This window comes from the organism of the source record quoted next, unplaced genomic scaffold (assembly GCF_019419815.1).
Source record: "Pyrus x bretschneideri cultivar Hongxiangsu unplaced genomic scaffold, Pyrus_bretschneideri_v1 Contig21, whole genome shotgun sequence".
Classification (NCBI taxonomy): Eukaryota; Viridiplantae; Streptophyta; class Magnoliopsida; order Rosales; family Rosaceae; genus Pyrus; species Pyrus x bretschneideri.
The window spans coordinates 4,519,486-4,531,746 of record NW_025999513.1 but is presented as its reverse complement, the minus strand read 5'-3'; the positions used below and the strand labels follow the sequence as shown (position 1 = coordinate 4,531,746).

The following is a 12,261-nucleotide window of genomic DNA, read 5'->3' as shown; positions in this document are numbered from 1 at the left end:
ATGATCAATCTTTCATATTAATGAATATTGTACCTTTCTTATATGAAAAAAAAAAAAAAATTGTTATTGACATTCCAAAAATCTCATTTTACACTTCAAACTTTCTATATTTGGAAACAAAAATACACTTGTGAGGAATGTAGAATAAAATTTTTAGAATGCCAATAACACTTCCATAAAAAAAAAGGGTTTTGAATGAGCAACCCTTAGCTTGTCCACCCTTCTACGTTAATTTCTCGGACAAGCTTCTGGAAGGTTAACTTCTATAGTGACATCGTGTAAAGGTCTGCAAGGTTGTTTGGGATCGGCTTGATGTAGACACAATATGTCTTGGAGTTGACTTCGTTGATGTATCATGTCTTGGTCGGGTTGATACATGCGGCATAATCTTCATGGATTGTTGTTGGGACTCAACGATGGATGAAACAGCAGGTACTTCGAATATGCTCAATAAGAACTGCTAACCATGTCTCACGTGTGGCGTAGTGAAGTGAAGTGAGTCTTGGAACGTTTCGAAGATTTCGCAATTAAGGTCATATGGTGGACCTTCAAGATATTGCGATATCCCTTAATGGTAAAGACATAACCATTCGAGGATTTTGCCTTGTGCGGGTTTGATAAGTAACCAACGCCAATATAACAACAAGGTAAGCATCATTTCGAGGATCAGGGGGATCGGATCTACTCGAGATGCGTTAGGATTTGCCCAAATCCGTAGTACCTTCAGGGTACTTCTTTAATACCAATTTAATGGTTACGTGTAGGCGCAGTGCTGCATCTTTACCAACAGATCAACAGCGAAGGAGATGTCCTGCATATAACATATTCAATGAGCTAAGTACAACAAAGCGCAAAGTTGAACTCACATATGGAATTTCAGATTCCATAACCTCTTCAAAGGTCTCATTTGTATATAACATATGAAAGATCACAGGTATACTCAAAGGTAACACATTCAGGTTGTAATTCGACTGGTAGACCAAAGTACCGTTAGAACAATGCTTCAACTTTAGGATAAGGCATAAACGAGTTTTCTCAAGATCCTTCATCTCAAATTCCATCTTCAGGCACGAGGCAGTTTTCTCAACCTATTCTAGAGTCTTAGTGAGATCCATGTCAACGACATAAACTGTAACTCTAGCAATTCAGAATAAGACTTCATAGTTTAACATGCAAGGCATTCATTCATATCCCTGATTGATCAAATAATCACTTAGACGGGGATACAACATCCGTCGGATTGTTTCAATTTGTAAGTGAATGCCTCGAACAAGTTAAGAGGGTGTTTTGTGGTTTGAAACTAATTGAACCAGTCCATGTAATTCTTCAAAAACTTACATGTAAATCTCTGTATCTATATCCCCATGGAGAAACACTAACCACATTTCATAATGGTACTATCAATCACAAGACATTTGAGAGAAATCTTATGTCGTAAGGCGTGTATTGTATTGCATTATTTCATTCATCTCATTACGCTTCCTTTCCCACTTGTAACACAACAGATTTACCTTGGGTAGTGTATGAACAATATGTCCAAAACACACTTTGGTAAGGAATTTGACTTAGATTGTAATTTCGATTGTCCAATCAATTCTACATTGTCACTTAATTAACGGAACATAGTTCGATATCGTCGCTTTTCATTTATGTCGGTAGCTACCATATAAATGAAAACATCATCAATGGTAATCTTATTTCAATTCCATTAACTCATCCAAACTAGTATACTAGACCAAGAACTTCAAGTCTCGAGAGTAATCCAAATTAATCTCATGAGATGGAAATGATTTGAGACAACGATTAGTATAGATTCATTTTGTGTCGTGTCTTCCTCTTCTAGGGAAATGAATCCTATAAACCGAGTGATCTGTCGTGCTCTAGGCCAAGACAGATTGATTGGTTATCCGCCGGTTACCGGGTCATCCAACAAAGGGGGCCAAACTATCCAACAAGGGCGGCACACCCTTTGGGGATGTTGACTCAACGTCCGTTAAATACATTTATCTTTGCAGGCATGTTTGCAGCTGGTATATGATCTTGTCACTTTACCTAGATTAGAGGAATGAGTTTGGAGCAACATTCTGAAAGCTAGAATTCATCGCACTTGCTTATCATACTTGTGCGGTACGAGGATCGAGATGACACATAGTGGGCAATGTCCACACAAATTCGCGCCGTTCTCCAGGAATGTTGACGTTCTTTTCTCTTCCTAACGGCGGGATAACTGTCTCATTAAAGTGACAATTAGCAAATAAGCCGTAAAGAGATCGCATGCAAGGGCTCTATAAAAGCTAGTGTGAAGAAGAATTATGATCAACAAAGATTCACATCCTTCTTTTGAGGACCCATATTAGTTTGTTGCGGCGGCACAACTTGGTACATGGAATGCATACCCAAATGCGTAAGTATGAAACGTCAGGTTCATACCTAGTAACCAACCGTAACGTCAAATTAGTTAGGTGACACGCCCTGATCCCAATGTCTGGAGAACAACAGGAAGGCCACGTGTTGGCCGACACCCGAGGGTGACGCAAGCCATTTAATGAATGCATATGCCGAGAACATGTGAAACATGCATATAAATTTCTTTGTCCTGAGGGGGTGCAAAACAAAACATAAGTAGACCAAGTTTATATATGAGTAGTACTAAAACAGTTATTCATCAATGTACTAACCCCCAGTTTAGAAAACTCATATAGCTAATAAGTAATAGGTTTCTCCGAAAACCCTAGCATGCCATAAAACTTCATAAAACAAAAATCATATATAGTGTGCTTAATAGTGGAATCACAATCGCATGTAGGCACTACATCTCCCGGCCGAAGCCAATATAAGTATCTTCTGCTCGTAGGCACTACATCTCCCGGCTGAAGCCAATATAATTGTCTTCTGCTAGTAGGCACTACATCTCCCGTCCGAAGCCAATATATAAGTATCATTAGCCTGTAGGGATATAGTATAAGTAACCACTAAATAAGCACAGAAAAATATGAACATAATATTTTTAAAATATATCTCATCGGATCTCAATAGTTCAAACATCATATCATGAATCATATTCGTAAATATCTAAGTAAAGTATGATATTTCATAAAATGTAAATCCAATTTACTTATAAACGTTTCATAAAATGTAGCCTTAATCATGCTTTTCATATATGCATTTCTAATAGTAAAAATCATGCATTTTGGAAGGGGTCCACTCACAGATACTCCGTCATTGAAAAGCCGTGCGAACTAGGGAGAACGGAAACGCCCCTAACCAACGCATCTAAGTACATAAATGGACCAATTAATAAAACCTTATTGAAATGGTTGAATTTCAGAAAACAGACATCATAAATAAATTTAGAACATCGAAAAACATAAGGATGGGCCTTGGGTACCTCCATGCGCCTCCATGGGGCAACGACCCAGATGGCCATATGCTAAGTTGGGTCACCAAAAAGTTGGCCGAAAAAGTTTTCAACGCCACTGTGGACGACGGCGGAGCACAGTACCACCGACCAAGACAAACGCCCCACGCGTGCCCATGTGCAAGCCCATGCGCGGACCCATGCACTTACTGGGATCTGGGATCTAATTAGGTCGGGTCAGATATGGGTTTTGGGTTGGGCTAGGTTTTGGGTTTGGGCTTGAGATTCTGGGCTGGGTTTAGTGGGTCACAAATATGGATTAAGGCTGGATAGTTGTGCCGGGTATTAACTTGGGTTTGAAATTGGGTTTAAGGTTATCGGGTTGGGTTGACCAAGTTTCAGGCCGTGGGTCGGCCAGTTTCTGGGCAAACCTTCAAACGCTTATAACTTCGTCCATACTCAACCAAATCACGTGATTCAAAAACAAAAATCATAGTTCTCAATGAGACGAAGAGAATGGTACCTTGCACGATGGCTAACTCGTTGTGGTTTGGTTGGAAAATGGCCTAGAAATCACGGGTTATGGCTGAAATCTAGAGAAAGCTCACTCCGAGCTAAAAACTGCTTTTAACAAGGGTGTACAACTTAAGACAAGCTTCAATCTAACCTTAAAACATGTCCCAAGGGTTTCAAAAAGCTTGCCTATGTCGAAAAAGTCTTGAAAGCCACCAGAGCTCATCGGGGAAGGTGTACATCATGGTTGTCACAGTGGGGTTCCCAGTTTTAGTATGATGTTCCTGAAGCTTCTCAGTCTAGGTGATGAGCTTGGGGTTGATGTTGCTAAGTTCAGAGAGGAGAGTGAGAGTCTGTAAAGAGGTGAGAGTTCGGTGAGGTTTAAGGGAGAAAGAGAGAAAGTGAAGGGGAGAAAGAGATCAAAAGAATGTTATAAAAAGAAAAAAGAAAATCTGAAAAGGTGGGGAGGGTATCCGGATAGGGTAAGGCTAAGGGGACAAGAATCCAAAGTGGGTCCCCTTGGTTCGCAATTTAAGAATGTATAAAACAAAACACAAATATCCGAAAACATTCAACGGTTCGAACGTAGAACCTTTGTTATACATCCTATTTTGAATCCGTTTGCGCCTACACTTTCATTTCGATGAGTATGATATGAACAAATTAATTAACTTAAGACTACGCATTTTGACGATATGGTCAACGAAAGTCAACTCAAGGGTAATTTGGTAATTTCATAAGTCCAACAATATGAAAATACAACAAGTTAAGGACTGGGTTTCATATTGAGTGGCAATGGGCCTTAAGGTGGACCAACATAGCTACGTACAAGATTGCATAACCCTAGGTAGAAACGAAAAAATTGGTGCATTCACCAAGGTTTGGGCGATCATTTAAATTGCGCTTTATGATCACTATGCGAGGCTATTTGGGGTTAACATGTGAATTTGATGTTCGATTATAAACCCAAAAGACATGTAATACTTTATCGAAAACCGTCGATATAAACTCTCCAGCATTATCCAATTTCCCAAACTTTAAGGGATAAGTAGGGTGGTGAACCCTTAAAATTGGCCAGGAGGTTTAGCAGCAACGTGTGTGTACAAACATGTGACTAGTTTGTTGATTCATCAACCAAAACCATAATTATTTATATGGTCCGCATTTTGGTTGGATTAGTCCACATATATTCCATTGAATCCACTGTGAAAAGTGAGTCATTCCGTATCTTTGCGAGGAATGATATAAAAATCAAATTTCTCAAATGAGCAGGTTTGGGCCAAGGGCGCGAGGACAGGGCCCAGCATACGGCTGTAGGCCGTGCTGGAGGTGGGTTGGGCTATAGGCTTAACTGAAAACTTGCCCAAGCTAGAAGCCTAGTTAGTCTCTCGCATGCAGCAAGCCAAAAAGGCTGCTGCCTTGGTTCGGACGTTAAACGACATCGTCTTGGTGGTTGCTCAACACGGCTAGGCTTCAGGCCAGCCAATGTGTTTTGGCTTGGCTTAAGGTCGCGGCTCATGTCATAGGAAAAAAAAAAAAAAAGATATCTCAATTTTTAACTTCTTTTTTTTCGACACTAGGGTTTGAAAAACCCTAATTGCTTCTAATTTATTTCGATGCTTTGACTCACAAATTCCACATAGTAAAAAATGCGTAATGCATGAAACATATATATTGACAAATATATGAAACATATACAATATATATCGGAATGTATTATAAATGTAGGGAGTTCATGCATCATAGAGAATGTTTTCATACTTCATGGCTGTTTCAAATATCTTCCTTTATTTTAAGCCTACCTGATTGGTGGAAAACAATAAAAGCCTTTGAATTTGTAGAAGATCATTCTCGGAAAGCCGAAATTGCATCTCCAATGCGTTATATCACGTTCAACACAGAAAAATTAAATTGAACCAATAACATGTAGATCAATTCAATAAAATAATAAATTAAACATAAAAAGAATGATTAAAACGTAATACTCCTATGATTGAAGAATAAACTTTCTTTAGCGCAGCTTCAAGAGCGTGCTGATAACGTGTTGTAGGCATAGTTTACTAAACAATTATGGAGGCCATAGAGAGAGGGGGTGCGACACATGGAGAGAAGAGAGAGATATGTAATTATGAGGTGTGTTCTATTCCATCCCATTGTGCCTTTATTTATAGTAGTAAGGAAGATTAATTCCTTACCCTTTTAGGATTACAACTCTAATAGGATAATATTTAGTCTAAGAGATATGGTAGAATTCCATAAGGATATCCTAGATATGTTAAGATTTACATAATCACATTCCTAATCTAATAGGACTGCAACATAATTTAGATTGTTGTTCACTTGATACTTATACTTTCAATTATGATGCTTTATTTGACCCTCAAATAAAACTTAAAGGCTCATTTTAATTATGTACTTGAATATTCGAAAACATTCAAAAAAAAAACTTTTAAGATATATGACTGTTTAAATTATGTTTTGAAATTTTTTTTAAGGGTACTATGATTTTGAAACTTCTAAATAACTCAAAAGTTTCAAGTTTGAAAACTTTTTCTAATCCAAACTTTTTGGAATGAAAATTGAAAACTTTGTTCTTGGTCCGATCTATTTGAAAATCATCTCTAGTGTTTATCATTAGTATTTTTTTTTTAACAAGTAATATTATCTACACTAAGAGGATGAGAAAGTGGGCTAAGTCTCACAATGGGTGAGCCATGAGTTTGTCATTTTGTTTCAAATTCACTTTAGGTTTGCAATCTTGGTCATGTTGTCACTATATTCAAATTGGAAAATAATCATTAATTCATATAAAAGTACAAAAATATTCATTTTAAAATACAAAAATTATTATAAAAAGAATTAAAATTCAAAAGTAATAATTATAAGTAGGCATTTTAGGCTTGAAGTGATTTCAAAATGGGCCACAAAGTTTTAATTTTCTCATCCTGCAGCTCAAGATATTGAAATTATACCAATTTGTGCACTTTGTCTAATTGATTGTATGATAATTCATTAAATTGATGATGAGGTGAGCTTGAAGCTCCTATATGGACTAATTGTAAAGGACCAAGATTGTCTGCCCTCCTACTTTCCATCCCCTTCCATCCCCTCGTACTTTTCTAACTATTGATTTCATGTTAAGTTAATTTAATGTTCCAGATTTTGCCACCTCAGCAACTCCTCTAAAGCATCTTTAAAGCCCAATTTTTCAGACATTTTCTACTGCCTTTCCTGCCTCTCTCTCTCTTTCTCTCTCTCTCTTTCTCTCTGAGACCCATAAACCAAAACAATGTATGAACTTTGAATCCCCAGAAATCCACATCCCCACCCAATTCACCAAAAACAAGATCGGGGTTTCCACCAAAATGCATTCCTCGAGCCAAAGGCTTTCCTTTTCCCTCTTCTCCTTGCTGGTTTTGCTCCATCTTGCAAAACCAGATCTGGCTTCTTACATCGCCGCTCTGCTAGCCCTACGCTCCTCCGTCGGCGGTCGAACTCTGCTTTGGAGTAGAAAAAGTCGAGAAAATTGGGCTTTAAAGATGCTTTGGAGGAGTTGGTGAGTGGCAAAATCTAGAGCATTAAATTAACTTAACATGAAATCAATGGTTAAAAAAGTAGGAGGGGATGGAAGGGGATGGAAAGTAGGAGGGCAAACAATCTAGGTCCAATTGTAAAAGCACATTTTTATCATATTGACAGAAAACTCATTAATTTAATGGATGATTAGACATCCAAAAAGACAAATCGTTGCATTGACACAATTTTAAATTCTCAGAGTGTAATGTATGAAAATTAAAAGGGTAATGCTAGAGGGATTAAATTTATAAACCAAATTTGTAAACGAAATGATGTGCCACCAATAAGAAACAAGCACGTTAATCGATACTTAATTAGTAATCCAATCATCTACAACTACATCATTTAGTTTGCAAATTTGATTTAAAAAATTTGATCTCTTTATCCAAATTAAAAACTCATGACCCATTTTGAAAGCACCTCAAACAAATAATTATTATAATTTTCTTGACATCGACAAATGTAAATGTAAGGGAGGAATAAAGAGATTCAAATTTTGTTCTCGAAAACATTTAAATAAGGTTTGGTTAAGAAATAAACACGTTAATTAATATTTAAATAATAATTCAATCATCAATTTTCATGTCATTTAATTTACAAATTTAGTCTCCATGACATTACTCTTACTTTTTATTTTTCTCTTTGAATAGAAAGATATATTTACACTATTTAGCAATAAGAATTTAATTTGAATTCGTTTTCGATAAGAGTTGAACCTAAAACTTCATATTTTTTCATTTTTGAGGAACTTATACTTCGCACTTACAAATGAATAAAAATTGGTAGGCTAAAATTTGTAAACTATATTTGCAGACTAAATTTTGTAAACTAAATGACATAGAAGTTGACGACTGGATTATTACTTAAGTGTTAATTAACGTTCTTATTTTTTGGTACCGACACATTGTATGGTTTATAAATTTAGCCTACCTAGCATTACACAACGTTATTTATTATGAAGGTTAAAAGATACGAATCATCCATGTTAATTATTAATTAAAAAGTTGTTTGAAGAATGATCAGGCATTCTCTTTTTCTTTGGCATTAGGATTATCATAAGGAGATATTTTTTAGTGTGAGTGGCACACAAGATGGTACACCACATGTTATTATACAAATGGTAGGATATGTATGATAAAAAGTTAATAACTTAAAAAACAAAATTTTCCACCACTTACATCAAAACACGTGGTGTACCACCTGTGTTCCTGTCATAATAAAAAATTTCTCTAAAATAAGAGGAGCAAGTAGAGAAATCTACCAAGACCACAAATTCGGATCCTTGAAATTTAATTCAACGGCTAAAGTTATTATAACTTTTAAAGTAGGTCCCTATTTATATCCGTTAGATCAAATTTTAAGAGCCCGAATATGTAGGTTAGATCAAATTTTGAGGATTCGAATATCTGGGGTTAATGTATTTGGTGGAAGGGATTCGGGTAAGGATGCCTTTCCCAAGTAGAGCGTGGAATGCATCATTTGGGTGCTGTTGCCTTCATTTCTCCTACATCTCTGGTCTTCTCTGCAAATAGCAATCTATCTCTCTCCCCTTTGCTGATTGCTTCTTCACAAACAGCAAACAAAACAAAGATGGTAGAAGCAGTTCCATTTGGCATCGCCACCCACTTACTGGTGAAGCTTGGTTCTTCCACTTTCCAAGAACTTGGCCTCATCTACGGCGTCGACAAGGAGCTGACCAAGCTCGAAAGCACACTTTCCACCATCAGAGCTGTTCTTTCCGACGCCGAGGAGAAACAAGAGACGAGCCATTTGGTGCAAGAATGGATGAGGAAGCTCAAAGATGTTGTGTACCGTGCTGATAACGTGTTCGATGTTTTCGAAACCAAAGCTAATGACGGCAAAGATCAGCTGCTGCTGCTGCAGGTACGCGGGTTTTTTTCACCTTCAAACCATCTCGCTTTTCGTCACAAGATGGGGCGCGAGATCAAAGAGATTAGAGAGAGTCTAGATGAGATTGCTGCTGATATTTCCAAATTCAACTTCAGGGCGGGATCGGTGACAGTTTATGCAGATATTGGGCTCCAAAATGGTTACGAGAAGGAAGAGACACACTCTTTTGTGTTGCCTTCAACTGTAATTGGAAGAGACAAAGATAAAGAGGAGATGGTGAGATCTTTGATGTGGGAATGCGACCGAGAGAATGTGTCTATCGCGGCCATTGTTGGTATTGGGGGACTGGGGAAGACTACTCTTGCGAAAATGTTGTACAATGACGAGAGGGTAGTGAGCTATTTTCAGCTTAAGATGTGGGTGTGGGCTTATGGAAACTTCGATGTGCGATCAATTGCTTCAAAGATTTTGAGTACTGGCACTGCAGATGAATTACAAGAGTCGGAATTTTCTCATCTGCGAAATGGTCCGCAGAAAAAAATGCTTATGGAATTGAAGGAATTGCAGATTCTGCTTCGAAAGAAATTGGATGGGAAACTCTACCTACTTGTTCTTGACGATGTATGGAATGAAAATCGTAATAGTTGGCTTCAGCTGAATGATTTGTTAAGTGGTGGTGCCAAGGGAAGCAAGATTGTGGTAACAACTCGTAGCACCAAGGTTACCTCGGTTATGGATATAGATTCACCTTATGTGCTGCAAGGTCTACGAGAGGAAGAGTGTTGGACATTGTTCAAGAAAACGGCATTCAGAAAAGGAAGGGAGGAGGAGAACCCAATGTTGGTGCCAATTGGAAGAAGAATTGCAGACAAGTGCCAAGGCGTTCCTCTTGCAATAAGGACTCTCGGAAGCTTGATGAGATACAAAACTAGCGAAAGCGAGTGGCTGGCAATTCAAAATAAAGAAATTTGGGAGTTTCCGAAGGAGGAGAACGACATTTTAGCAATACTGAAGCTAAGCTATGACCACATGCCAGTTTATTTGAAACAATGCTTCTCCTACTGTGCCTTGTTCCCCAAGGGATATGAAATCGATAAAAAGTTGTTGATCCAGCTGTGGATAGCTCAAGGTTACATTCACCCACCAAGTAAAGACAGCAACTTAGAAGATATCGGTGATACATATTTCAAAGAATTGTTATGGAGGTCATTGCTTCAAGAGGTTAAGAAAGACGTTGATGGAAATGTAATTAGTTGCAATATGCATGACCTTATAAAGGATCTTGCACGAGCAGTTGCAGGATCCGAATGCTCAATTTGCAATGTTGATTCAGGAAACGTATCTGAAAGAGTTCATCATGTTTCATTTAGTCAATATCTGCCTTCCTCATGGGAAGTTCCAACAACATTGCTCAAAGCAAGGAAGGTAAGGACATTTGTTTTACCACTTCAGTATCAAACACATAAGATCTCCACCAGCCACAGTACAATCATTTCAAGTTTGAGGTGTCTGCGCGCATTGGATCTACATAACCTAAGAACTAAGGAGCTTCCGGATGTCATAGGCAAGTTGACTCATCTTAGGTATCTTGATCTCTCTGGTAATGTTTGTCTGGTGGTACTGCCTGGTTCGATATGCAATCTGCAGAATCTGCAGACACTTAAACTCAATCGGTGCTACAGGCTTAAGCACCTCCCTAGAAATCTTGGGAAGATGATCAGCCTCAGACATCTGGAGATCAATGGTTGCTGCAACTTGACCCACATGCCGCCTGGGCTGGGAAAATTGATCTCTCTTCAGACATTACCAATATTCGTCTTGTGCAAGAAGTCTCTTTCTTCTAGTGGACTAGACGAGTTGAGTGGCCTGAACTGTCTCAGAGGGATGGTTCATATTGTTCATTTAGAACATGTCAAAAACGTTACAAGAGGGTCGAACAGATCAATCTTGAGCCAAAAGCAATGTCTTCAGTCGTTAAAGTTATCCTGGTGCAGAGAGGAGGACAACGGTTGTAATGGAGATGACATATTGTTGGAAGGCCTACGACCCCATCAGAATTTGAAGGCACTGCACATAGCTGGGTATTGCAGCATTCAATTCCCTAACTGGTTGATGCCCAACACTGCATTGTCTTTGCCAAGTCTAGTTGAAATCACTATTGAGGGTTGGAGCAGATGCCAACATCTTCCGCCATTCGACCAACTGCCTTCTCTGAAATTTCTCAAAATCTACTCTTTAAGTAGTGTTGAGTACATCAACAATGGCGCCAACTGTTCTTCCACTACTCGTTTGGTTGATGGGAAAAGAGAAGCATTGTTTTTTCCCTCCTTGAAAGAGCTCGTACTTTATGACTTGCCACTCTTGAAGGAATGGCAAGCACAGATAGTAAAAACAGACACCATGGGAACAGGAAGTACGCCAAAACATCAGTCGCTATCATTTCCTTCCCTCACCAAATTAACTATTATGGACACCCCCAGTTTGCTGTCCATGCCAATGCTTCCACAAGTTGAAGAACTGATTATGGTCAATGTCACTGAGAAGCTGCTCAAGTCAATGGTGACAGTAGTAAAAGCAGCTCTGGAAAGCCCAACAGCCTCTTCCTCATCCTCCTCCACCTCCCCCTCCTCCCTTGCTATGTTGAAGTTTCTGAGAATCCAGTCCTGCAACGATCTCATGTCTTTGCCTGATAACGGGATGCATAACCTCACTTCTCTTGAGCTCCTAGAGATTGTAGATTGTGAAAATTTGAAATCTCTCCCTAAAGAAATGCATTGCAAGTGCACTTGGTCAGGATTTAAGAATGCAGAACTTTGCATCGTCTAGTGACAAAATGCTAAGGCATCAGCTTCAGAGACGGTTGGGGAGGTTTATACAACATTGTTTTTTGAATACATTGCTGAGTGATTCATCATAAATATTTTATACGTCTAATACTTGTCCTGTAGTTATACATAGAAGTA

General features: G+C 38.4%; 1 protein-coding gene across 1 annotated transcript; it reads left to right on the top strand.

Moving 5' to 3' along the window:
• The first annotated feature begins 9,193 nt into the window (after window positions 1-9,193).
• Window positions 9,194-12,236, top strand: LOC103932133 (putative disease resistance protein RGA1). The gene is made up of 2 exons (XM_048584404.1): window positions 9,194-9,331; window positions 9,454-12,236. Exons 1-2 carry the CDS (start codon window positions 9,249-9,251, stop codon window positions 12,122-12,124), a joined length of 2,754 nt encoding a protein of 917 aa, XP_048440361.1. The 5' UTR covers window positions 9,194-9,248; the 3' UTR covers window positions 12,125-12,236.
• The last annotated feature ends 25 nt before the right edge of the window (window positions 12,237-12,261 follow it).